Genomic DNA, 27,366 nt, shown 5'->3' with positions numbered 1-27,366 from the left:
ATATTACAGCCATGAATAATTCTGTTGTGCTCTCCAAGTGCTCTGTGGCAGGTGAGGGATGAGAACAACCCTCACCAACTAAATGGGCAGTGATTAAGTAATTCCTCAGTTTCGTATTTGTAATTTGTCTTAATGATGTGGCTGTGACTGGATGTAAAACCTTCCTGTGCACTCACAGACTGTCACGTGGGTCTGTGTTTGTGATCCCCACCACAGGTAGCAATGTTTATTTAGATTTGTTTGTTTATTTAGATTGCAGTAATGCTTCCAGTCCAGCTGGGCAGAGTCCTTGTGTGACTTTTCTCTTGTACAAAATTCAAAATACAGCACTGGACCAGATACTAAGAAGAAAATTACCTTCATCCCAACTGAAACGAGGCCAGTGAGGCAGGATACCAACTCTTAAGGGGTTTTTTTGACCAAACTAAATTGAGTATCCTTGCTGTTGTAAACACATTAGGCAAAAAATGTATCTGGAGGAGGAGATCTGTCCTTTTTCCCTACTCAATATGCAAAAATCTCCCCAAAAAGAGAAATCAGAACAGAGCAGAACCCGGTTGCTTTGGGACAGTTCTTAACATTGCTGTTGCATGTAGAAAGAGGAATGCCCAACAACTGTAGTTAAATCCTCAAAGCTTGTTGTTAATCTGGAAATCTAAGGGTAAAAACTTCTTGGAAGAAAGGTCTGTGATAGTGACCCTTCTCAAGGCAACCCCAAGTGCTCAGGGTTGGTTACTGTGTTCAAAGGGGCTGTTGAGCCATTGCCTTTCATGGCCACCAAGTTCTCTGCTGTATCTTCCTCTGAAAATCAGGCACCACGTGCTCTCGAGCTTATTATTGGTGTTCATTATCTCAAAGCCTCTCATTTAATTTTGGTTCTGACATCTCTCCATCCCCTCCTCCCTTCCCGCTCTCCCCACAGGTACCATCCTATTCATGGGAAGGGTAATGCACCCCGAAGCAATGAACACAAGTGGCCATGACTTTGAAAAGCTTTAACTGCCACCAGCCACCAAAAAGAGGAGATAAGCACATAAAGTTTGAAGTTAATATATTTAAGGTTTGCTGTGTTTCCCCCCCAAGATATTGTTTCAAACGCTTTCGGATCTAACTGCGTGCAAGTCAGTTCCCAGAGGGAAGCTTACAGTGTTAAAGTAATGGTTCTGTTTCTGTTGTTGTGATTGCTGTGTCCTTAAAATAAAGTTGTGTACATGTCAACAACTGTTTCTTGTTCTAGTGGATTGTAAAGCAGAAAACTGCAAACCCATTATTTGTAATTTTTTTTTTACGGTCCAAAGACTGACTTGATCAATGAGACAGGAGCAGAATGTGCAGCTCTGAATAATGCAAATGGCAAACCTTGGTGGTGATTTCTAAGAGCTCCATGTGGACAATGTGCTCTCATCCTGTTCCTGTCAGAGCAGTGAACAGCCTGTGCTCTGCTGGCTGATCGGGGGGGATGGAACAAAAGAAGCTGAGTGGATTTTATTCTCTGACTGTGGTAGACTTTGTGTGAACTCTCCCCCGTGATTCTCAAATGTTGCTTTTCTGGATGCTCCTGCATGTGACTGCCACTGACCCTCCCTAAGTGTTGATGACAATAAAAGTTGATGGCATGAATATTTGAGCCCTGTCAGTGCAGAACAGCTCTGTGTGTGACTGAAGTAAAATACTTGAGTAGTAAAGTCATTCGTGTGCACATATTTTTCTCCCCCAGAGTAGTTGTTCTACTTCAACCTGAGCTTTTCACTCTCTCACTTCAGGGATCTAGAATGTTCTATCTCAAAAAAAAAAAAAAAACCAAAACTGAAACACCTTAATTTTAAGTGTCTAAAAATTCATAAATAAATGCCTAAAGGAAAAACACAATCCTTTTCATTTCTTTTTCTTGAGAATAAACTGACAGAGAGGAGAATGACACCAGGAGAGTTAGTTGGTGTTTCCATTTGGAAGATGAGGAGAAGTACCCACTGTCAGCAGAGAGCCATGTAATTATTTCCTCCCTCGTTGTGCAAAGTACAAAAAGAACAGGAGTTGTTAAAAAGGTAAGAGAGAGCAGGGGAAAAGGAGGGAGGAGCTTCTCTGAAACACATCATCAGCACAAACCTTTGGATAAGAAGTGGGCTTCTTCTCAGTCAACAGGAGTTTTGTCTTTGGAATTCTATGGGAACAAATGCATGTTCTTGAACTTCAGTCATGGGCTTCTCTGGCATTCGTTCACTTCAGAGCAGCACAGATACTGCTCACGAAGTTATTCATGCAAGGAGGACTTCCAAAATCTGACACGTTGTTCAGTCTTTTCTCCTGCTGGTGCAGATCTGGGATGTGATGGATATTCTCTGTGGAGGCTGGTTATGCTCCCCTGGAGAAAGGACACTTGGACACATTTCTGGCCCTGCCATCTTGAATTGTTTCAGAAATGGGGCTCCTTAGTGTGTTGCTGTTGCTTGTTACCCTTATATATTATAGCCTAGGCTTGGTGGGAAAGTTTTGCATTTAAATTTAGACAAAAATTGTAATTTTAGTTCTGGATAGCTGAAAACCTTCTGCTTGGGAGGGCAAAAAGGGAGTGCTGCTCACCATGAGCAGGGGCTAAATTCACCAAGACACAGAACTAGTGTCCCTGCAGGTAAAATGAGCTTTGATGGGGGTTATACAAGGGCTCATTCTTCATATTTAAAATAGTTCTATGAACATCCCCTCATGTCTGTAAAAGTGCCCCACGTGATGAGGATCTCTTGTGGGTTTAATCTTATGAGAGCCTGATTTTTAAGCCATGACCTTTTTTTCAGGCTAATTTTTGTGGTGCTCATCTAATTTGGAAAAGACACAAGAAAGCCAATGTTTATTTTGAGTCCTTTAGAAGTTCTTCCTGACCACTTTTGCCTTTTCTTTGCACCAGTTCCTGGTAACAATAGAGGCTTCCTACAACAGAGGGAAGGACTGGAGAGAGATTTGAACTGGAGCTGTGGAATTTTGGAAGGACAGCTGGCAGGCAGGAGTGTTTACAGAGGATATCAGGCGAGTGCACAGCCTTCCCCAGCAGTTGGATTGAGCAGGGGTACAGCTGGAATGATGTGGAATTAAACATTCCAGATCTAATTCTGAGAACTGCCTGAGTGGGCACATAGGAAAACCAGCAGGAACAGAAATGCAAACACTGGTGATTTCACTTGCAGCTCTCCTGGTCCTTACAGATGCAAAACAGCCCTTTTGTGTTTCTAGAAATTGAGAATTATGTGGTTTTCAACAACATGATTTATTTCCAACTTATGCAAATATGTCAGTTGTAGACCACAATGAGAACAGCTCTCAAACAATACTGCTTTTCAGTGGGAATAATATCCTAAGTATTGCTACCAATTTATTGAGGTACACGAATACTACTCCATTATGGGTTTTACTCTAGATTTTGTATAATGTTCCTTTCAAAGACACTTTTGCTTTTTCAATACAAAACCAGCAAAATAATTTTGTCTTTTTGTTTGGATCTCTTTTTGTTAAGGGGAATTTGTCAGCAGTAGCTCATGTGTGAGTTCAGCTGTGTAGTCTTAAAAAAAAATGAAGAATTGTATTTTGTGTTGGAGACTAAATCAGAAAATAAATCAATGTAACTTTTCTAATTGTGCTGTGTAAGTGACCTGTGGTGTAGCACTGATTACTGAGATCCTTCTGTGCTGCAGCTGCAGCTGAAGCATGAGAAGAATAATTCCTTGCACACCTGGAGTCCAGGTGGGAATGCCTTCCAGAGCTGCAGTTGGAAAGAGTATTTTCCCTAAGAATCCTTTTAGTAGTGGGGCTACTGCTGGAGATTGACTTATTTAACTAATATATCTAACTAATAATGTATTTAACTAATAAAATCCCACTCGTAAATGATTTTGAGCACCATTTTTTTGTAGATTCTACATTTAAACAAGAATTTGTGTCTACGAATTAGAATGTTTTTGTTGCTGTTCCAAGCACTAATTTTCACTCTTTCCACAAGCCTTGGTGGTGGCAAAGTAAACTGTTGTTTCAGTGTCTGAGAATCAAGAACATGATATTCCTCAAACAAAGAACATCTTGGGGTTTTCCCAGAAACAAACAAAACCAAACTTAGGCAAAGCTTTTTTGGCTAATTTTTATTTGTCAATGGTGGACAAAAGAAGAAACCACAAGATGTCACTCTATCCTAAGGAGCTAAGAAGGACTTTCCTATTGACAGTAATCCTGTGGGAGTGCTGGAAAGCTGAGCAGCCTGGGTGGGACTTAGGTGGATGTAGATGTTGTACAATCAATGAGTTTGGATCATAGATAGACCCACGTTCTGGGATTAATATTTGGGGACTGGGAGAACAAACCCCAATACTTGGTGTTGCAAACTTAGCTCTGAATCTTTGATGATGGATTCCTGGATGAAGTTCATCACTCCCAGGAGAATGCTTATCCAATTTTTGGCCTGCAGGATGCATTGTGTGCTGGGGGTGTGGGGGATAACAGAAATAGGTTGTTCTTCCAGCCTGTCTCCATGAACAGCCCCAGAGCCGTGCTGGGGTTACTTTGGAGTCAGTGCTGCAACAGGACATATGATTTCTTTTCTACAAGAGAGAAATAACTGGGGTTGAAGTCAGTGATATACTGCTCCTATTATTTTGTTGTTCTCTTTTGCTGTGCCTCTTAAATCCACCCCCCCTCCCTTGCTGCCTCACACGGTGTCACTGGAATTTCTGCAGGAGCAGATTCCCTGGCAGGTGTTCCCTCTCCCTGAGCCAGAGGCAAATAATATTCCTACAAGGGTTTTCTTAAAGTGGCAACAAGGCCTTCTCCAAAAGTGTTTACAAGCTCGTTTCTGTCCCTTGAATTGGGCAATCTTTGCTTTTGTCCCTGCAGTTGGAAAATGGAAATACATGGATTAGAAAGATATGGATGAGTTACCCCCAAACCCCAGTGCCAGGGAGGAGGTAAACAGTACCTTGGTAACTCAGGTAATACCAGCAAGAACTGAGTTGACTTCCCTTGTGAGCTGCTCTGCATCTACTGGCACACCTGATGAAAAAACTGTAGATTAATTTAGTTTGTAAAACTGTCTGTGGTCTCCAAGGGGTTTGGATCAAGCTGCCACAGTCACAGGGGTCCAGACAGGAGGGAGACTCCAGCTGCTCACTGGGACCTCTGTTGACTGTTCACGGGGTTCTTTGGCTTCCAGCTGGCACTGGATGAGGGCTGGAAAACAAAGTTACACATGAGGAACCATTCTCAGTGCACACAGTTGGTACTTTGCAACTCATTAACACGATGTATCTGTCACCCCCCTCTTCCAGGACCCTCATATGACATTCTTTTTACAAAGCACTGCCTTACAACCATGCCCACAGGAATATTTTTCATTTTACAGCACTAGTTAGAAACCCATCATGGACCAGTTGCTCTAGGCAGTAGGCAAACTGAATGAAAAGATAGACAAAAGTAATGTACTCAAAATGCAGTCGAAATTGCAGTCTATAGACAATAGCACAGTGCAATAGTCAAGGCTGTGAGGTAATGAAGGATATCAGGCTTATTCCCTCACTCTGGCAGGCAGGTAATGGAGAAAGGTTGGAAAGATAAATATATTATCCAAGACACAGATAATGGTTGTAAAATTCTAGGTCTAACAGGACCTGGTTGAGGAAATAATTGAAATTGTTCCTGCAGCTCAGGAATTTAACCCACTGCCTGAGTTTTTATTTTTCAGCCACACTGAATCACAACAGGAATGATGATTTGGATATGACCTGTGCTCTACTGATTACGAGTTGGTTTACTACCTTTCTCTCATAAACACACATCTTCCCTATGGAAGAGTGATCTTTTGGACAAACTGGTGGAAAATTCCTACAGAAAAACAGTTCTGTGTTTGTGTAGAAGTGCTTTTAAGGAAGGGAGGAAAAACATACAGAGGAAATCTGGATTGTGTCTAAGTCACATCTTTAGTGTCCTCGTTAAGGGATTGGAATTGCCCTTGGAAAAAAATGAGCTTCAGCCATTCTTTCAAGTATTCTACTACCAAAAGAGTTTAGACCCAGTCATAGTTTAATATTTTTGCTCTATTTACAGGTATTTGTTAAGAACTGTGTTTTAAACCCAAGCTGGAATCCTTGCAGGTGGTGACTGTGATAGCAGCGCCTGAGCAGAGTGAATAAAATATGTCAGAACGTGATAAGAAATAAAAGATATCAAGAAATCCATCTTGCCCTGAAACCTGTAAGGATCATGGTCTGGACAATGTCAAATCTCACTGGTCACCAACAGTGTGACACAAAAAGCCTGTTTATTTGAGGCTTTTGTCATTGTCAGAAGACTTGGTAAATGTGGGTTTCTCCAGTTTGTAAGTTCACATCAGTTTTTTGATGAGAAGTTATTTGTGAATCATCCCAATATTTCAGAACTAGTCTTCCTGCTGCAGTTTCCTGGGGTGCAAGCTGAACAGGGTAACCTTGAGTGATTTTAATTCATGTATTTTCCAGTGTCATTCCAAGTTCAGTGTATATCCACATATATATATATCCACAAAGTGTTCTGAGGAGGTGACCTCTTAATTACTGAGCTTTTGAATCATAATGTGTGGGACAGAGAGCTTGGAATCATGAGTAAAACAGCCTTGGATCAAGCCCTTACAAAAGCTGAGGATGCTGCCAGCTCTTCCTCTTCACTGATGATACATCAGAATAGGCAGAGCAGAAATTAGGGGGTGTCTAATTCCATAACCTTAAATGTTTAAATCAAGCAAACAATCATGCAGTGTCCAAAACACCCGTAGCAAAGAGCATCACCAGAAGAAGCTAAATTTAGTCAGAGTCACCTGGAGCCTGTTCCAAATCCCCTTGCAGTCCACCATAAAAGGATTGCCATTAGTTGCAGCCAGTTTGGGATCACATGAGGTTTCTCTCAGGCTATGCCCTGAAGCCTGAGTTCAAAGAACTGGGTGGGAACTGACATGTCTGTGATTTTGTGGGATTAGTAAGAACTCAATTTTTGCCCCAGTTGCAAAAATTACTTGAGGCCACTTACCTGAAAATATGAAATGGGTTTCTAATCCCAGTGTTTCTACAAAAAAAAATAAAAGGTGAAGACTATAGGCATGCAAGATGGAGAATTTGTAAAGTTGTATTTGGTGTGTGTGCACAGACACTCATTAAATGTGGATGTACTACAAGAATCACAAATCCTGTTATTATTTTGCTCTTATAAGTAAGCAAAACCTAACCTATTGCTGCATGAAACCATAGGATAATGCAGTACAAAATAATGAAGCCATTCTATGCCTCTTGGTTTAGAGACTTTTCTTTAGTGCAGGATGCCTGCAAGGGAATAAAAAAAGTTCTTTGCCCCCTCCCTTTCTCAGTCACCAGCCTGGCTAAGCTCCTCTCTCTCAGTCCCTGGAGTTAAATGATGAATTCCAGCCTCTTGAAACCAATGGCAGCAAATTCCTCTGCCTCCAACCATTGCACAGGGGATTCACAAAGTTAATAGAAGGAGACAGATGAAGGCAGAGAACCTCAGGGAAATCAAAGATATCAGTGTTTAACACGAGGGGCTGTGGCAAAGCTCACCAGGAGGGCCCTGAAGAGGAGCCACGACCCCCACATGAGGAGCTGGCAGAACTCATTCCTGATCTGCTGCCTCTGTATCACTTGGCATGTATTTTGCAGATAGAACAACTCTCTAGTAGATTTATTGGCAGTGCACTAAGAAGTATCTTCAAGAGAAGTTAATTCAGGCTCTCTTAGCCTTGATAACACCTGCTGAAAATATGCTCCCTCCCATGGACGACGAGAGCACAGAGATTATGTTATGATAGTTCCATGACAAGTGACTCCCAAAAAGCAACAGAGAAGGCTGTTTTTCAGAAGGGCCATTAACCAGCTGGCAGCCCATTTTGCACCCTTCATGGTAAGCATGATAATCTGAGCAGCATTCAAGAAAAAGGCAGATCAAAGTCTCTGCTGTTTCTCCAGGAAATGCGTCCTGATGACTCCACAGAGAAAAGGGTCTCAAGTGGGAAGGGTGTTTTACATTTCCATCTCCTTCAGTGCTCCAAAGCCCTGCTTATTTTTTGGAGAGTTTCTGTACAAAGCCTTTTTTTTTTTTAATAAAGCTTGGGGATTATTAATTTTGCAGGTGTGTTCACACTGAGCACACACACCTGAAGACAATCTAATAAACTAAGGGGTCTCTGTGCCAGTGTTGTGCTTTTGTGTGTCGTGGCAATAATGCTGCTGGTGCCTTCAGCTGCTCTAACACTACCTGAACCTGCTCAGACATGGCAGTTAAGGTTCGTTTTTCCCCAACACAGTTGGTAGAGAAGTATAAAATCAGTGTTTATTCCTGTTCTAAATCTCAGAACACACACCAGACTCAGAACTGGGCTCTGCTCCACACATTGGGCTGCATCCCAAGCGACTCATTGCACAGAAAACAGCACTGCTGGAGTGGAAAGGACAACCCTCCTGGTGAGTGACCAGCAGGGACAGTTGGTCTGGTGCCCCAGTGACAGGGTTGGGAGAATCCCACTGGTTTGGCACCGGGCTGAGCTCCTGCCCTTTTATATTCTCGTGATGTCTCTCTAAGGCTGAGTTGGAACAATAGGATGCTGTAAATTGCTGACCATGAAACAAGATTGAGGCTGATGTGCAGCAACCTGCTTTGTCCCAAACCCCAGGCCAAATCCCTGACTGGCCTTGTTGGGCCCAAGTGCCAATGGATTTATGCAGTAGGAAAATCCAGTGAACAATCACAGCATTTAAAAACAAGCCAACAGATCTGAAGCATTTGGGAGCAGCAGCTGATGTTCCCTCAGAGATATAGCACATGATTTCTATAATCATAGAAATACATTTAATTTTGTTTATTTAAACCAGCTCGTGTTTTGCTGTGAGCATTAATCATCTGGTGTCACACAATGGAATACTAAATGTCACACACTGAGTCACATCTCCAGCGACACTGTGAGCAACATTCTGGCTGTACTCCACAGCTGGAGAAAGAACTGCTTCATGCCTTGCTGGCTGTAGAGCAAACACACACTTGCAGCTTCATTTTGTATTCAGCAGCTCTCCAAAACAGCGAAGGCAGCATGCAAAATGAGGAGGAACACCACTGAAGCTCAGCTGCTCATCTCCCACAACTCAGCTGCAAAAAATATGAGGTTTGAAAGAAGACATTAAAGAACAGGTATCAGCAGAAATATTCTGCCTCAATCAAGGGAGTTACACCTTGTTGCTTTTCAGTAAGTTTTGTTTGCCTGAAGAAGCAACATCAGCACGTTTGCTGCTGAAAACAGGGCTTTCTTCTTCTCCCAGTGCAAGGCAAGGAGAAAAGAAAATTCTCATTTCCCTGCTGCTGAAATACAGCATGGAGCTGGCAGCAAAGGGGAGCAGCTGAAAGATGGCATAGTTAATGTTTTTATTCAGGGGCCTGACAGGTCTGTGGCTGGAGAATACAGTGACATAAAGCAGTTTAACAGCACCTTTATAGCCCCTGTAGGCCAGCACTGGACTTAGAGCCTCTTTGAAGCCCAAAGATCAGGATGGATCTCAATAGTACAGGTTTCACTCTTTTTTTTTTTTTTCCTGAAAGAAAAGCTGCTGCTTCTGTCACCTCCCCTCTGTTAAAGCAAAAGTGTGAGGTGGGGAATGATCCTCTGAGAAATCCAGCTTTGTCTCTCAGAGGGGATTTTGGATGAAAGCAGCTAAAGCAGAGCGAGGCATTGGGTGAAGTGATTCCATTTGCAGCCAGTGGATCACCTTCCCTGGGCCCTGATTGGAAGGGATCCCGTGGCAGGAAGGACTAATACACATGGATGGAGCACTGCCCACACCAGGAATTACAAACACAGGCTCTGGGAAGTCCCACCAGCACCTTTGGGGTCCTGCAGTGCCAGAACTTGGGTGGAAAGACAGTGTTGTGGAGAGTAAGAGGAAGGCAAATAATCCACTGGAAGATACTTTGAGGTCTTCTTGTGTTTTGAATATATGTGAGTCCAGAATCCTTCCTCTACTGAGGTCAGGAGACCTGATTTAAAATAGATATTTGTAACTGGGCCTTGTGAATACAAAATACCTGTTGCTCAGAAATCCCCACTTGGTGAGGCTGAGCAGCAGGTACAAACCCTCAGCTGAGGGACAAAGCGACGGGAAATCAGTCCCAAGAATCCCTCAGTGCCCCCAGTACTGCTGGAAGGAGAACATCCTCCAGCCCTCAGAACACCCAGGCTGTGATACAGCAAATGCAGTCTCTGAGTTTGAGCAGAAACATTTCCATTACATTTAATTTCTCTTGGCAGGCTGTGCCTGTTCCTAACTTTCCAGGCAGCAATTGTGGACAGCCACAGTGTGTCTGTCTCCTTCCTATAAAAGAAGCACTGGAGAGAAACAAGGCTCTTTCTCCTTTTTTTTATGTAAGACAAGGCTGCTATTTTTTCCAAATGAAAGCAAGTGGGAGCAAATTATTTGGATTTCCTGACAAAAGCTGCAGGAACACAACACCTTTAATAAAAACAGTTGATTCTCCTCATAATGCTTCTCTCTTCTTTTCCCCATGATCACAGGAGGCCTTGCTTTCTGCTTTCAGCCAGAGAACATCTTTATTATCCTTGCAGACAGTGAATAACAAGGCATTCATTCGAACCTAATTTTTTTTGGCAATAAGAGCCGGGGAAAGAATAGGGGTAAAAAAATCAGAGATGTCAGGAACGAGTTCTGCCTGTAAATACACATTCAGAGCTCTCAGTTCCTTCTTTGATTGGAATGGGGACAGGCATCTCTGAATTTTAAACAACTGAATTATGTTTATTGTTCAGCTGCATTGCTTTTCCGTGTTTTCCTGCTCTTTCCCTCCTTTCTTAGCTTATTTAGAGCTGGGTCATTTTTACCACCTTGGCCCAGCAATGGAGTAGTTTTCCTGTTCCATACTTAAAGAGATTATGCTTATTTCTCTCAATTATCTGACATATGACAACTTGGTAAAGCCACTTTAATAAAGAAGTGCTCTGGTGACTCCCAAGTATTCCCATATTTGCAAGATCTGAGTTTCGGGAAGGGAGGGTTTTGATGGATGAAGTGAAACAATTTTTCCAATGTAATTCAGGTCATCAATTCTCCACAAAAAGAGGAGACATAACTCTTCAGCAGTTGGCAGCAGTTTCATAAATAAATGCAAAAAATTGTGGAAATATTGTGGCATCTGCAATGATGGAAGTTAAAGAAGAGAATAACCAGAGATGTTGCTTCCAACAACACAGGGGGAAAGGAGGCTCACGAGGTTTCAACAGGAAATTGTACATCAAAATGAATTCAGAATGATTTTCATATGATTAAAATTACCTGATGAAACCTATGTTTGATAAATTAGGAAGTACTTAATGAATGTTGTATTCCATTGGGAATTGCTAACAATTAAGATGAAACATGAGATTCATAATAAGGATGTGGATGGAGGAAATGAGGCTGACCTCATACCAGAGTTCTCCATCAAATGCCTGATCTTGTTTGTTTTGGCAGCTTTGGATGAAGTGTTTTAAATTTTGGGGCTTAGACAGAAATGGCACCTGGACAAGTGGAGACTGACAGCAAACTCATTAAAATGGAGGGGACTTTGTCCATCACTTTCAGTGAGTTCTAAAGCATGACTTGGGTGAAGGAACACTCAGTTCAATCTCTTGTGAGAAGTCTGGCAGATACCTGGCAGGTACCTTTGGGATTCTTCCATGTGCACATACAGGTTGGATTCTGCTCCAGCTGAATTCAGTGGCATTACTTGTGAGGGTACAAGGTTAAGCATGACCTCATGTGCATCTGTGCATTAGGATGCAATAAATTCATTCAATATAACAAGCCATGTTCTAAGGTAAAAGGGAAAATAAATCTCAGTGAGGTATAGAATGGGAGAAATCATTATTGCTTGTCAATCCACAGGGGTGCTGCCTGCCACCCACTGCACTTGGGGTATGATTAGGTTTTCTCTTTCAAGTTGCCAAATGCAAGAAAAGGAAAGTTAAGGCCAATATTTTTTTGAAAAGAAACTTTAAAAAAAAATCTTAAAACGTTACTTGTAAGTGATCTTTCTGTAGTGTCAGATAAAATCCAACTCATCCAGAAATTATTAACCTACATTTGGTTAGAAAATTCTGATTTGATACTGAAATAAGTCTCCTAAACCAAATAAAAATTCCATTCCCCGTTCCATAAACATCTCTTCTTATGGCTTGATCCAAAGACTACAAAATCAAGGACAGGCTCAGTTTTTAGTGCCAGACACTGTCACTATGACTTGCAAGCCTGCTGTTTTTCCAGAAGAGAGAACCAAATTTCAGTACTTGTTGCTTGGTTACAGCCCCTCCAACCCTCTTGGAATCCCTGGGTTTGTAACACCTTACAAAACCAGACATATATAGTTTTCACTTCAATAATTTATGCGCCTTGTTGTTGATTCCTTTTTGTCTGGTGACCCTGATGAAAAGTTTCACTAACTCTGCTCTCCTTCCCTCCAAGGCTTTGTCCTGTTGTACTTGGCTTTTCCCTGGGAATGCTCTCCAAGTCCTGCCAGAGGGAGTCGAATAGTTGAGTGGAATCCTGAACGGGCAGGACAGAAAGAAATGTGTTGCCTGGATAACTCAGCAAAATGTCCAGTTGGTTGGTGCAAGTTGTGCCTGCTTCTCTGCCCAGGCACAGATGAGCATCTGTGCATTTAATAGTGTGTTCCTTTTCCAGTGCTTCCTGTGACTGCCCATGCAGATCATACTAAAGAAATAGTCAAAGAAATTCTCTCTCTAACTGGTTGATCCAACTCCAGTACCACGGATTCCTGGATATGGTCAAAGCAGGTAAGATCAACAGAGAAATTCACTTTCTGCTGCTGCTAAAATGTTATTAAACTTTTAGATCTGATTTTACTTAATGGCTTGATATCACCTAAGTAAATTAAGTATTTTACGTAAAGAACACGAAATTGCACCAACAAACTAATCTTTACAAGCTGCTGCATCTCCAATTCAGTAAAATGTTATCATCCAGAAGTGATTTTTAAGTGTTCCTTAATGATGATTAACGAAATGTCAGCTCAGAGAAAGTCAGCTGTTCAAATGCAGACTTTAAAGCCAGACTGTTCATCTAGTCTGATCTTAACCAAGCCAGGCTCTGTGAATGCTGTGGGAATGCTGACCCTGGTCACAGGAACAGAATTTTTGCTGGCTATTGCCACAGTGCCAGCGTTTCATGGTCTGAGCATTTCAGTTATTTCTGTATAAAAGGAGGCAGGATAATATTATTTCCTTTCTTCCTACTCTTTGTCTGTCTGCTCTGTTCAATTAAAGCACAAACTCTCTGGAGCAAACTCTGTTTTCCTGGCATTCTGTGGTGCCCAGAACAACAGGGCCTCTTGTGGCCTACAGCAGTCAGAATAATTGGAATTGTTCCTGTCATTAGTCAGACCTCAGGATGAGCCCTATTCTGGCCAGTTCATACATATTTCATGCACCTGCAGGACATCCAGGGCAGCATCTGATCAAATGTAGATGTGAGAGACACGTGGTTGAGACTGATGCCCACCCTGCATTTGGCCTGCTCAGCCATTTCAGAGGCAAAATTATTGGTCAAAATTGGATAAAGTGGGAAAAAAAGTCCTTCTTGCAGAGTTGGGGCATGCTGCTGCATTTCTTGTCAGAAGCACATTTTTATGGGCAGGTTGTAAAGATCTGAAAAATAGTGTTTATAATGGAAAGGCCGCCACCATGTAAAATATGTCATTTCTCTGCAATAGCACAGAGATAATTTTTCATGGGCTTTATGAGGATTGCATTTGCCACAGAAGATCTGAAGCCCATTAAGCCCTGATGAGGACCAATACCTTTCATTTTGTACAGAGAGGAAAAATGGTAAGTAGAAAGGCCCCAAATTACAGTCTTGTTTGATTTAGATATTAATTTTTTTATTCTTAGCAGGCAGAGAAAGGATACATTCAAGTGACCTGATGAATCCCTAATACTCCATTCTCTGCCCACCCTGTAATAAACTCAGCTCTTACCACATAAAATTTTAATGAAACCTGTGTGGAATGACTACTTTGTTAAATTTCATATAACCATCTGTCAATTCAACATTTGGAACCACAAAATACCTTTGCACAGGAGCTGAAAGTTTCTAATAACCATTATTCTCCTCTACTTTACTGGCGCAGCGAAGTTTGCCAGCAGAATTTCTGAGGGAATGTTTTGGAGCCTCCAGTCACTGTTGGGGAAAGCACACGCCTTTCTGCACAGAAAAATCTTTTATTGATCAGCCTTTGTAACAACCAAGAAAAGGAAAGGGAATTATGAGGGAAAGGGAGAATAAGGAATAATTCTTTTGTGAAGAAATTGAAAAGCAGGAAGTCAGAACCACCGAGGGTTTGACTATATGGTATTTCCAGATGAATATCCCCGGGCAGAGCGGATTGTGTACTTTTTTCCACATTGATTTTAACTTATTTATCCCTCTTCTTTCAGTGCTGAGCCCAGGAGCTCAAGTGAGGCAGGAGCTGTGCCCGTGGTGTGGGAGATGCCGATCAATAGGGCGTGATTGAGTGCTCCATTATAACCTTACACCGAAACCTGGTTCCCGTAACAGCTGCTGGAGTTTAAAAGCCATCTGTAAACTTCAGCAGGAGCTAACCAGTGCCCAGAACAACACTGGGCTGCAGTTCCATCAGTGGCACCCTGCCAGCATCTGCACTTTGTCTGGGTGAGCCAAACAAACATCACACCAAACATGTTTTCAAGGGAATAGCTTCACCGGACTGGCTCTCAGAACCTACATCTTCGATGTTTTAAGAAAAATACAACATAAAAACAGACACAAAACTGACCTGTTGGTTCCCACCAAGAGAAGAGTCTCTTGTTTTCGTTCTCAGCTGCAAACTCGAAGAAAGAAGCCTGGAAGGTTGTTTCTAAAATGGCTGAGCAGGTTCAAACAAGGCAAGAACCCTCAACAGATTGAAGAGGTGCCCATGAAGAACTTTCATGAACGTTACATAAAACACGAGGCTCTTTAAGTAGTTTCTTTTCATCCAAAGTTCTTTGATAAATTAATAAGGCATTTAACAAGCCATTAATGAAGCAGGAAGTCTTTTAGGCAAAGAGAATATTAACTTCAAGTGGGCAAAACTGTGAAAGCGATTCAGGAAAGTGAAGCCGCCGGAGTGAGCAGACCAGAGATTCTCCCGGATGATCACGTATCTTGCTACAGGTATCACCAACCTATCTTTAGGCACCTTCTGGAAAGACAGTTCATTGATACCAGCTCCATCAGCCCAGGAATTTGTTTGATGTACTTAAGAGATTGGTAACAATAGCTCCTAACGTGACTGCGTTGCGAGGTGACAGCGTTTCCTTGGAGACAGTGAATCCATCCAGCCCGGGCCAGGATCCTTGCAGGTTACCCCTCTCCAGAGGCTGGAGATCTCCCTCCCTATGCAGGGGCAGAGATGGGAAGATAAGCTTTGGCTGTAGACAAATAGCCTTATGCAAGATGTGAGGATTTCGTGCACCAGCGAGACATGTCTGAAAGGTAGGAGGGTGAAAGGAGAGCCGGTCCTGTAGTCATTGCACCGCTTGACATGCTTTGACAACAAAGATAGTGTTACAGGATTGAGTGTCTTTTTAGAATGTACCAGCCTGTACTGCTAATGGAGGTTGTTGTGCAGCAAAAACAGGAATTCAAATGGGGGATTTTTTTTTTTTCTTGGTGCCATCTTTTGCTGAAAGACAAAAGCTGTCCCGTCAGAAATGCCTAATTTGTTGCAGAAAATGTGTGAAAGGCACATGGATTGAGATGTGGAATTTGTATCCACGAAGAAAATGTTAGTTAATATTCTAGGTATGTATAATTATGGTGATAGGACCTAATTATGTTAATTATGTCTTGTGGGGGGCGATTTTATGATGCATAAAGCAAGATAATTGATGCTACAGCTAACAGCAAGGGTGCATTGTAGCCATAACTTACAGGTGTGTTTGTCACTAAATTATGCTCAAAAGAGCTGCTTCAAAATGTTGCATAATGTCTCATAAAACTCCTATAAAAATAATTGAAAGGTAATAGAGCATGGAAACACTGTGTCCACATCCTCGACTAATTTAAGTTCAGAGAGTTCTCATAATAAATGTTTGCATACAAGCAAAGCTGCTCCTGAGCAGTAAATTGGGTGCATTTGGAACTAAGGACAGCCCAAATTGTGAGTTTGACGCCTTTTAAATACCTCCAGGATTTGTGTTTGTAAGTTAACCCTGCAGTTCATTTATGTGGATGGACTTTGGCTTGTGCCACTGACTGGGACAACAAAAATAATGGGGTGTTTGTATCCTGTGAGCAAACAGCTACTTGTGCAAGTGGTTTGGGCAGACCCAGAACCAGCTTCTTGGAGCCTTTGCAAAATCAGCAGCTCTGACCTAGTGACAAGAACTCCTTGCTTTGGGAGGATTTATCACCCTTTTCTTAGTTTCTTAGGTTTGGTTTTATTTTGCTTTTTCTGAAAGATGATCTTAAAACACGTTTGGTTCGGTTCCTTTAGAATGGTCCACGTTTTTCACTTCCACTGTAGCAGGGCTGAAAGAACTTGGAGCACTTTGCTGTAAAGTACCAACCTGACCAGACTTCACTGAGATCAACCACATGGGAGCAGGGACCTTTCCATCAGATATGCTCTGTGGTTTGGTGGGATGTGAAGCTGTAGGGAGCACCATAGGAATTCTGACACTGGATGTGTGAAGAGTTAGTATGAATAGCCCTGCTGCTTTTTCCCAGATCTTTTATCAAGAGCGTTTCAGATCTATGGGGAAAGTAGACATCACTCAGTGAAAGCTAAGCCTGCTCAAGGCTGCTGATTCATGAAGAGCAGCTGGGAATAAGACTGTGGGAAGCTGGACCAGACCCCAAAACTACTGAAAACACTGGGACTGAAAGCCTTTCAAATCCCAACTGCAAGAGTTCTCTTATAACCTTCTTTATCTTTCCTCCTCTTCCACTGAGCTTTCCATTTTCTGTGAGACAAAGCTGGACCTGTGCTGTAGAGCCTCAGATGTTTGTTTATCGAGGCTGTCATTTTATCAGGAGAAAGGAGTCTTTTGTCTGACAGTCCTTTCTTAGCAGCTGAGTGTCTAAAATATACACAGGAGGGATTTTTCACTCAGTTTTTCCCTCAGAATATCTTTCCCCGCTGTAGTTTCAGAAGTAGCTCAGCTACAGCTCTTCAAAGTATTTCAGGGGCTTTTAATGTATTCTACCCATAAAGTCAGCTGGGCTCAAATGTACTTGCACTGCATTAAGGAAACTTAGAGCATTTTGGAGTCTGTAAAAATGTGGTCAGTGGGAGGAGAAGCATTTCATGGTCCCACAGCTGACACTGACGTCTTGATAAAGTGGGACTTTGATCGGGGAGCTCTGTGGCAGTGCATGATTTGCCAAGATATGGCCTCATATCTCATCAGTCGTGTTTTGAAAAATGCAGTAGCAGTTCTGTCCTCGTTCCTGCCGGTTTGCAAAACATTTCAGCCCTTTAATTCCCCACTGGGACTTCCACTGAGCAGAATACACGAAATACATTGGCTTGGTTGTGAGTACTTTCACTTACCTCCAGTCAGCTCCAGACTTCAAGGTGGTGCTTAGGACTTGTTTAGTACAAATTTTTGCTTGTTTGTTTAATTATTTAGATGGAATGGGTGGTTTATATATTTCAGTGCTGCTACATGGAACAGAAAGTTTCCCCTGAGCTTTTTTGAAGGGATCAGGAGTCCTTCTATTTCAAAACATCCCGTAGGCACTTAGGGTGGAATCCTCCTCATCAAACTTCAGATGCCCTGAAGTTGTGCCTACTCTCAGGGAAGCCTGTGGGATCCTGTGGATGGTGAGTCATTCCAGCTGAAAGTAAAAAGCATCGAGGCTGGGTTGAGTAAGTGAATATCTGGACATTCCCACTCATCTCCACTGACTGGAGAGAGAGACAAAAAAAATTTTCTAAGCCTGGATTTCCAGCCTGGCAACTCCAGTCAGGTGGGGGAAATCATACTTGAACCAGATGGAGGGTTTAGATGTTTGATTTTGACTGGTGTACTCTGAAATTTTGTACCTGGATTTGATATCAATGGCAAAGGTAGCTGTGGTAGGAACCAGACTGAGAACCACCCTCAGAAATTAGAAGTTGGTCACACACAGGATTTTTTTACCCCATAATCATTTTAAGTTTCCTTTCAAGTCTTCTTTTGTAGAATTCTTAAAATATAATCAAGTATCTCTACTTAAAATACATCATAGATACAGCTCCCCACCCCAAAAAGAGAGAGACTGGAGGAATGCTATTGCCACAGAGGGCTTCCATTAGTGAAATTAATTCTTCTCTCATAAGAATTTAGGTCCATGATTTATGATAACCACCAATTTCTCACTGCAGGCGAAGTGAGAGGAAATGACTCAGCCTGGACAGACATCATGAATCTAATTTTTTTTCCCTTAATGCTTGACATAATCTAGTGTGCAGCTCCCAGAGGTGTCATTGGAGATTCATATCCAGCCGAAGGGCCTCACAATCAAGGCAGGAAATTTCGTTCCTTTCATGTATTGTGTGATCTGTAATTGCTTGGAATTGCATCCTGCCTCGTTCATTGCCATTTCTTTTGCATCAATTTTGCAGCAAAATAGGTTGGAAAACAAAGCAAGGGAGAGAAAAGCAGGATGGCACTTGCTCCTCCAGAAAAATCTCCTCTGACAGAATGTTGAGGTCCAGCTGGTGCTTATTAAACTCAGTGAGTTTTGAGATGAAAAATGTTTCCTTCTGTCACTCTTTCCCATGGAAATCTCACTCCCCACCTGATTGGAGAAGTCGTATCTGTCACATATTGGTTCTGGACTTTTAGGTTTTATTTTCTATCACGATATAGAATTTTGTGAGTGGGTTTCTGCCAGGAGATCAGAATAGGTGTTGTGTGAAATGGTTCAGCTAAAATGTTTTATCCCACATTTCGAGGCACTGGGAATGCATATTCCTGTCTCAGCAGAGGAGGAGGTATTTGGCTGAGAGGAAGGTAGGTTTTGAAAAGTCTTGCAGTTATAAATAGTCATTTGAATACATCCTAAAAAGTCACTTCTAAACTGAGAAAAATAACAGACCTTTTTCTTAAACATAAAAGAATTTCTCCATATTTCTTTGGTATGACCTCATTTAACATACAAGGAAGCAGAAGCAGAGCAAATACCGAGACAGGGCTAAACAAGGATTCCCAGCACTTTTTTATTTTCTGTTGTTTTTTTTTTTAATATTGACCCAACGTAAATCCCCTTTTCACAGGGCTGCTGTGCGTGGGAATACCTGCTGTTCTGGGACACACACACATGAAAATGGCCTCGAGGTGACTTCGAAAACCAGTAAATAGCTGTTTGATTTCCCAAATGCTGAGCTCACTCAGCTTCCCTGAAGTCACCTATGGTTTATTGGGGCTGGTTTGATCCCATCAAAAACCACCATAAAGCATGAAGGGAGGAGGAGATCTGTGTGTCAGAGCCTGGGAGCACTTTTGGGCCAAAGCCAGCAAAGATGGAATACTGGGGAAAAAATCATAGTAAGGTCAACAGCACATGTCTCTTCAATAACCTGTAATTGCACCTTTTAACTGATGTTCTATTTAGTCTGTTACACTCAGTAGGAAACTTTCTTTGCCTTGCTCCCCAAACCATTTCAAAGCTGCATTTTTATCTCCATTCCTGACTAGAGTTGTTCTAACAATACTCACTGACAGCTGATACTTTCTGGCAAGAGCTTACCCAGCCTGTACAGTGAAAGTCAAATTACAGTGCTGTGTGCACACACTTACTCAATTAAATCATTTTTTTTTCAAGGATTCCATGGTAAAAGCTGCCAGTCTGCAAATTCTTCAGTCCCTCTGAAGCACAGTTGGAGGAATTGCATCATTTAGGGTATATAAAATGGGCTTTTGGAAATGTTCTGAGGCAATGGAGTAGCAAAGCACAAAAACACATCACTTCAGGTCAAAAGTTAGGCTTGATGATCTTGGAGGTCTTTTCCAACCTTACTGATTCTATGGTTTGAAGACTCTATTGGACTAAGTTCAGCTTTTCTCTGGATCCTTGAGATTCCCCTAAAATGTATTCAAGAGATTAAAATAAATATACTGGTATAATATTAGTAAAATAACAAATTAAAATACATATACAAGGGATTAAAATAAATAATTGAGGTATCTTTTCATCCAGCCTGGATCCATCAAAGCAGGGCTGTACAGGGTAGAAGAGGACACATCACGCTGCTGAACCAGTTCAGTCCTTCATTTTCTCCTGAATTTTTCTATCAAACTGTCAGTAAATTTCTCATTCTGATGTTTGGACTCATCTCTGAAACCCTCCATGTGTGTACACACTGCTCAGGTGAGAGATGAGGGGACTGTCTATGGTTTGACCTCAGGACCATGTGGCTGTTGCCTTGTGCCAAGTCCTACCCCGCGTTACTCGGTGTTCTCTGTAATTATAAAACAATTTGCTCTTCTCTGAACAGAATCAATGCTGGTTTAACATCTCTCTCAGTTCCTCAGGTCTGACTACAAGCAATGAAAAGTTCAGTAAATCCTATCCATCCTGCTGCTCCATCCTGAGGGACACACACCCAATCCCACCGGGTTTATCACAAGGCAGAGGAATCATCAGGCCGAGCTGTGACTCTGGGCTGCCTTCCCCAGTAAGTGTTTGGCTTTACCAGCCTGAGTACTGGTTTATAAAAGAGAGACATGGCAAAGAAGAGCTAAGGCAGAAATCTCTTCCTCAGCTTTGGGGCTGATCCTGTCACCTCCTCTTATCTTCCGAAGCTGGGGCAGATTATAAGTAAGATTCTGTGCTGTGCTGTCAGCTGGGGAAAGGGGTTTGACTTGGCCTCTGAGCACTGTGCACCACACTGGAGGTGATGGGCAAGGGGATAATAAGCCCTGGAAAGGCTTCTCCAATATTTGAGCCAATTTTTAGAAGTAAACCAGAATGATCTGTGGCAAACTATACTGAACTGTGAATTCTCACAGCATTTACCAGCTTCTGGGCTTGGCTCTGACTGGAGGGATTTCTGCTGCAATAAGGCCAGAAATACGACAAAATACAGTGTCAGGAACTGAAGAACTTTTACTGATTCTTTTATGTCTTTATTTTGCTTTTTTTTTTTTAAGCTTCCTTCTGACTCCTTCAAGTACCTTGGCTGGTGTGACATAGAGGAACACGATGTTCGAGGAAATCAGCTCCGCTGTCCCCGAGTGAGAGAAGGTGAAGATCAAAAAGACACATTCACATTTAAGCCTTAACTCTATTTGCTCAAAACCTACATGCCTAAATGTTATGACCTGAAATCATGGAGTTTGCCATTCTCTTGAAAAGGGGCAGGATTTTATCCCATGTTGTACAGATGTGCGCTTTTTTTAATCACTAAAAAATTATCATTTTTAATTTCAAATAGAACAGTAAATTGAAAATATTTAGTATTAATATGGTGTTGATTACTTCTCTCAAAAGTTCATTAACATTTAAATGTTGCTCAGAATGCAGTAGCCATATGCCAAACAAGAAACCAAGAGGGAAATCCAGTCCTGCAAACAGTGGCACATATATTTTGTTTTAAGGCTGAATTGGCTCCATTACGATCTACAAACACACTCAAGAATGAAAGATGGATTTCAAAATCCAGTATTTGCAAGTTTGGGACTAAACAGTGGAAAATTTCCACCCTGTCCTTGCTTTAGTTAGGAGTTTGAAGATGTCCATAGCTCTAGACATTTCAGTAAACCTTAAGAATTTAAGTGTTCAGTGTGTGTCCTTCTTAATACAAATGAGGTTTTGGGTACAGTCATTGACCCCCTTGTTGTCAGTGGAAGTTGCAAACACCTTCCTTTCTCAGAACAACTAAAGGCTAACTCAGAGCATGTGAAGGAACTTGTAGAAACAGGATTTTAGAGCTCAGGTCCTTTTGAACATCCGTTTAAAAATAGCTTTATTTTATTCTGACCTGTAGAAGAACTGTCATTTAGCAACCACATACCGAATCACCTGGACCTCAGATTGCTTGTTGAATTATGGGCCAGGAAATGGTAGAAATATCTTCACATTAATTTATATTTTAGAAGCCTGGAAACCTACACACCTGTAATATTATATATATTTCTTCATTACAGATCTCTTCCCAGCCACATATATAATCTTTCAGCAGGTAACTAAGTGCCAGTTCCATATCACATCCACTGTTATAAATCTTTTTCTCTGACCAGGGCCCCCAGAAGAAGAGCTGTTTTTCAGAAGAGAAGAACATACTTTGAAAAAAAGAAAACAAGTAACTGACACAGAGAAATGGGAGAAGAGGCTGCAAGAGAACTGGGAAAACTGTGCTGTAAATCTTTCTCATTACCATTTTGTACTCTGGTTGTAAACAAGCCAAATAATAACATGTTGGCTGCTCCCTGCAGTGAGCAGGTTTAAAGCTCAGGTTGGCACCTTGACACTGTAAACCAGAAGGGATTTACAAGGGAAGAAGGACTGGAATATAATGTTATTTAGGTTGTGATCCAAAAGATAAAAAATTCTGTGTTGTGACAGGGTTTGATTTGAGCAACCTGATCTAGTGGAAGGTGTCTCTGCCCACAGCAGGGGTTGGAACTGCATGACCCTTCCAACCCCCACCATTCCATGGTGATTCTATCAACATTAATATCTGGCTGATAGACAACACTTTTGTTTCAGATGAGTTTAGAAGCCAAACCAATAAGCCACAACCACTTAGTCCTGCTTTCCCCACCCAGTGCACACACTGGCCTCCTCACTCAAAGAGTGGGACATTAAAATTCATGCTTAAAAGATAATTTCTTTCATTACTTCCAAAGAATTATGGAGTCCTTCACTACAGCTCTGAGGTGAATTTGGCAACTGGCACCACCAATTGTTATAAGAGCAGCATCATAAAATAGATAAAACCTTTTAACTAATTCTGGCAATAAAAATATTTGATGAATAGTTATTAGAAAGCAAGAAAAAAAAAAAAAAGAAAAAATGAGTGATTTATCTTATTTTTCCCTTCCCAGGAGCTGAACCTTTCATTCCAGGACTTGGGTGATGTTTACCAGGCGGAAAACTTCAAGAGGATTCTCCGAAGATTAATTCGGGTGGAAAAGCTTTGGTTGGTGGACAATTCTTTGACAGACCTCAGTGCCATAAGGTTGCCAAGGTAGACAAAATGTCCTATTTCTATTTTTATGCAATATCATAGAGATCAAAATTATTACTTACTTAGGTAATAGCTGGAGCAGATTCTTGAGAACCACCAAATATGCTTTTTGGGGGGGAGTGTTGTATTGAAAATCTATCAGGATATTGTAGCTCTGAGTTCATGTCATCCCAAGCTGAAAATACTCAGTGAGGAGATCAGATGATGACCCCTTCACTCCTGGGGAATAATTAATGAGTCTTGTGAAGTCCAGGGAGATTTGTGCCAAAAAAAGAAAGCTGTTGCACACTGAAGGAATCTCCATGAAGAGATGGTGGAACAGAAGCCAAGCTGAGGCCAAGCATGACCATGACAACTGTATTTTACAATCCATCTGCTGCTCTATGTGTGAGTGTATGGAGAGTTGTGATACTGAGAACTGGAATAGTGATGCATCCACTGTGCAATATAAAGCAAACTGAGAGTTTAAAGAGTAGGGATCTGATCTTGATGTCCATGGGTAGGCAAAAATGGCACAAATGTAAAACTAGTGTATAAAATCCCCCCCTGTGTTGGCTTACAGGTATGTTCTGTCACAGATGTGATAGTGATGGCATACAATTTATACTTTACAGATGCAGAGAATTAAATGTCAATAAAAACCACTTTAGATCCTTCAAACAGCTGCCAAAGATCCCTCAGATTCAGCACTTATCTCTGGCTGAAAATAACATTATGACACTAAGTGGAATATCAGATTTCAGACACACTCCGCTCGAATCCCTCATTCTCAAGAGGAATCCCTGTGAGTTCCAAGAAAAATACAGACAACTGTAAGTCTAACAGCTAACAAAAGTTGATAAACACAAAGAAATGTTTGTGAGACAGCTTAAAAGGAATAGGATCTCAAATACAACAAGCTTTCTAGAAGAATCTTTTTTATTTTCCTCTAGTTTCAACTATCCAAATTGCTCCAGGACCATGGGCTGGTGAGCCAGTATCTGATAAAAGCCCCAAAATATTCAGAAGCTGCCTAGGAGGCTTTCTAATCACATGACTGGCAGTTCTGAAACTGAACTAAGTCCATGGATCAAGTTTAGAGACAGTGAGTAGGGCAGACAAATTAGATTTCCTTTTATTAATAGAAACTACCTATTACTCAAACTCTCTTCAGTCTCATTGCATCCCTCGTGTGTTCTGCAAGGAGTCTAAAATTGCATTACATGTCAGAGATGGAATCAGGAGGATGCCTTGAAAGATGAGAGCAAAAGCAAGAGAAAATTGAGTTCCCTTCATTTGATTTTTTCTGGAGTCTCTCCCGTTCCTGGCAGCGCTGGGGAAGATGCTCTGCCTTGAACACCCCACTCAGTGTAGGTCGTGTTGCAACACAGACTTAACAGAGCTCCCTCAGGCACTGGCAATGGAAATTTAAATACAAAGATAAAGAATTTAGGAGAAGATAACTTATTTTAAGCTTCACTTTCCAGAAATGTGTGTGGTTGAGAGTTTTTCCTCACTACACACAGTCATGTCAGCCATCTGCAGAAGGCACTGTTGATATATTAAAGATAAACCTTACAGCATGTCTAGGATGGGATACATCTCTTCCCACCTCATCCTGGAAGGGGAATAAAAGACAGGAGAAGTTTAAAAGAAAGTGTTTAGTGAAAACCTTTCTGGGTTTCCAGTTTGGTTTTCCTTTAGTCTTCCAGGCATCCCCTTGGCAGTGGGATGGTGATGCTTATGCTTTTTAAAGGTAGGAAGGCAGATATCAGCAAAACATAAATTTTAAATGATGGATTTCATATTTTATTTGCATATCAAAGGGTCCAGGAGAACAAAAGCAGAAAAGCACTTTTTAATAATTACTAATTGTGTTTCTTCTCCCACTCCTGCCAGTTTTAAGGCAATAAAATACTGGTATTATTTGGTATTAAATTCTGGTACTACTTTCACTGCCAGTGTTGGCAGACAGATACTTGAAGTGCTTCACTCAGTCCGAGGATATAAAACTTGTGCAACAGAGTGAAACCTGAGAATTTCTAATTAGCTTTTTATCAGGTAAATTTTGCAACAAATGGCAAATCAAGATTTCCAACAACACAAATTCATTTTAGATGTGTTTGAATCCACTGTTTGTTTTTTATCAGTGTCTATTTTGTTCTCAACATTTCCCAAGTTTATTTATCTCAATTTCTATTTTTCTTTTGTCTCTCTTTTAAGTGTATTCTCCAGTTTGCCAAATCTGAAAATGCTGGATGGGATCCCAAAACTGCCAGAGGACTGTTCACCCCCAGATATCAGGTTTTTTTACAAAATGTGTACTATACTCTAGCACTGTATTTTTGGGGGATCACAACTGTGCCTCAACCACCTCGCTGAAAAGAGGCAATAAATCCTCCTTATGGAAGTTACTAATTTTTTTTTCTAACCAAAGAGATATTGAAGCAGAAATATAACAGTTTTGAATGCATTTGTGATACCACATACTTCAAGCAAGTATGGATATGGATATGTAAATAACACATAATGTGTACACTGAGTGTCATGAGTTCAATGTATTAAAACTATTGGGTGACTTTCTTGTCTAGGAGCTCTGTGTAGACAACAACTTACAATTACTGACACCCACTTCATTTACTTAAAACATATCCAAGTTCAGACTCCGAGTTCATTGTGGGAAATGGCACAGGGATGAACATCCAGGCTGCAAAGAAAAGGAAAAAAAAACCCCACAACTAAATAAAACAACCCACCAATGTCCTCGTGCTCTTTAAGGTGCTTTGTAGGTGAGAAAAGCAGAGCCACCCTCACCATTTTGACCCTTAGAAATAAAAAAAAGTAATGCAAAAAGTTCTTGCTTTGGAGTTTGGTGTGGCTGGAGAGCACTGGGGAGGGAAATCATGGAAAAAAAAGAAATCTTTACTCACTGCTGGCACTGTTTAGCAATGTCTTGTTGCTTAATAGAGGTTCCTCAGAGCAAAGCCACAAGAGGGAAAAGAGCTGTGGAAGCTGGAAAGGGACTTGTAAGGGCTCCCCAGGATATCTGAATGCAATTATGTTTCAGAGGTATCTGTCCTTGTCTTGGATTGATTTGCTGTTCAATTTTTAGCTTTTTTTTTTTTTTTTCCCAAGCAGCTCATGCTGGCACAGAAATAGCTGTGCCACCAGTGGTGCAGGGAAAGAATGACAGAGTCCTGGAAAATGAAGACAATTAAGAGAATTGCCTAATTCCAGAGGCAGTCAATAAATTCTCTGCTGTGCCTTGGCTGCAGGGGCAGTTTGGTTCAGCTGCACAGGGGGGAGGAAGGGCTGCTCAGCCCTGGAGGGCTCTGCAGGGCCACAGCTCAGCAGCAGAAAGGTCACAGCAACTCTGTACAACATCTGCACTGGATCCAGGCAACAGAAATCACCAGCCTGGAAAGCTTCCAGGCTCTCCCTTAGGACTGCCCTTACCTCTGCCACAGCCTGGCACTCAAAACAGGTGATCAAAATATTGCATGAACTGAATCACAAGGTTTTGAATGTGTGATAGTGTCTGGCTCAGAGTATTTTCCACAGCTGTGACAGGAAAAGGCAAAGGAGCACTGCAAAGAGGCATCAGCTGGATGGATGGTCACCCTCAGGAAATATCCTTGAAATTCGTGGAAGCAGAGCAGTATTTATGTGCTCACAGGGTTTGAAAACTAGACCCAATTAGTGCAATCCACCCCAGCACTGGGAACAGAGCACACTGAGACAAACCCCTTCACAAACATAGCACAGAACTGAGAGGGACAGCTCAGCAACACGCAGCAACGAGCTTTTACAGATCCAGAGAGGAATTGTGTGCTTCAGTCAGACACAGAGGCAAGCAGAGTTTTGGAAGGGGCAGAGCAGGACGTGTTATGCTGTACAGCTCAGCAGAGTGGGCCAGAGGAATGGCAGGGTGAGAAGAGAAAACAGGAAAGCTTTCTGAGGAGTGGGGCTGGTGCTCTACCTCCAGATATAATATAACACAGTAATCTACATTAAAGAAAAACACTGTTGGGTTTAGGAGTGGAAGGGTGAACACAAAGGATTCAGTATATTCTTTTCAACTGAGGAGGTATGTGGGAAAACACCATGTTCTTGGGAATATTTAGGGAGCTAAAGCAG

The 27,366-nt window shown here is 41.6% G+C and overlaps 2 protein-coding genes and 1 long non-coding RNA gene across 6 annotated transcripts in view; 2 read left to right on the top strand and 1 right to left on the bottom strand.

The window, feature by feature from the left end:
- The window catches only part of SERPINI1 (serpin family I member 1), a 44,823-nt gene extending 43,134 nt beyond the window's left edge, over positions 1–1,689 (top strand). The window contains exon 9 of the mRNA XM_017833599.1: positions 923–1,689. Coding sequence (XP_017689088.1) covers positions 923–999 — 77 coding nt within the window. The 3' untranslated portion in view covers positions 1,000–1,689. The remainder of the gene's footprint in view (positions 1–922) is intronic.
- A 3,279-nt stretch (positions 1,690–4,968) lies between these two features.
- Positions 4,969–14,966, bottom strand: LOC108506516. Its single transcript, XR_001877790.1, has 3 exons — positions 14,863–14,966; positions 7,033–7,068; positions 4,969–5,205 (listed from the first exon to the last, which is right to left on the bottom strand). It is a non-coding gene; the product is annotated as an uncharacterized LOC108506516 (long non-coding RNA).
- Positions 14,967–15,157: 191 nt separating this feature from the next.
- Positions 15,158–26,065, top strand: LOC108506513. 4 transcript variants are annotated; one of them, XM_017833595.1, is made up of 7 exons: positions 15,158–15,242; positions 20,594–20,736; positions 21,212–21,305; positions 22,301–22,419; positions 23,108–23,250; positions 23,865–24,062; positions 25,453–26,065. In XM_017833595.1, exons 1-7 carry the CDS (start codon positions 15,221–15,223, stop codon positions 25,562–25,564), a joined length of 831 nt encoding a protein of 276 aa, XP_017689084.1. In that variant the 5' UTR covers positions 15,158–15,220; the 3' UTR covers positions 25,565–26,065. The 4 variants fall into 4 exon arrangements, with proteins under 4 accessions (XP_017689084.1, XP_017689085.1, XP_017689083.1 ...); XM_017833596.1 differs by lacking the exon at positions 15,158–15,242 and adding an exon at positions 15,474–15,563 and having other exon boundaries at positions 20,586–20,736; XM_017833594.1 differs by lacking the exon at positions 15,158–15,242 and adding an exon at positions 15,483–15,563.
- The last annotated feature ends 1,301 nt before the right edge of the window (positions 26,066–27,366 follow it).

The sequence above is a fragment of the Lepidothrix coronata genome, unplaced genomic scaffold (genome assembly GCF_001604755.1).
Source record: "Lepidothrix coronata isolate B3197 unplaced genomic scaffold, Lepidothrix_coronata-1.0 Scaffold218, whole genome shotgun sequence".
In the NCBI taxonomy this organism is placed as follows: domain Eukaryota; kingdom Metazoa; phylum Chordata; class Aves; order Passeriformes; family Pipridae; genus Lepidothrix; species Lepidothrix coronata.
The sequence above is the reverse complement of the archived record's forward strand: the minus strand, read 5'-3'. Positions and strand labels throughout refer to the sequence as shown.

What these genes read in the sequence shown, in the direction of transcription:
- LOC108506513 (XM_017833594.1), top strand. Translation starts at nt 15,518, where the DNA reads ATGCAAGATGTGAGGATTTCGTGCACCAGCGAGACATGTCTGAAAG. An exon ending in ACTCTGGGCTGCCTTCCCCA is followed by an intron (nt 20,737 to 21,211) that starts GTAAGTGTTTGG and finishes TTTTTTTTTAAG; the next exon opens with CTTCCTTCTGACTCCTTCAA. An exon ending in AGAACTGGGAAAACTGTGCT is followed by an intron (nt 22,420 to 23,107) that starts GTAAATCTTTCT and finishes TTCCCTTCCCAG; the next exon opens with GAGCTGAACCTTTCATTCCA.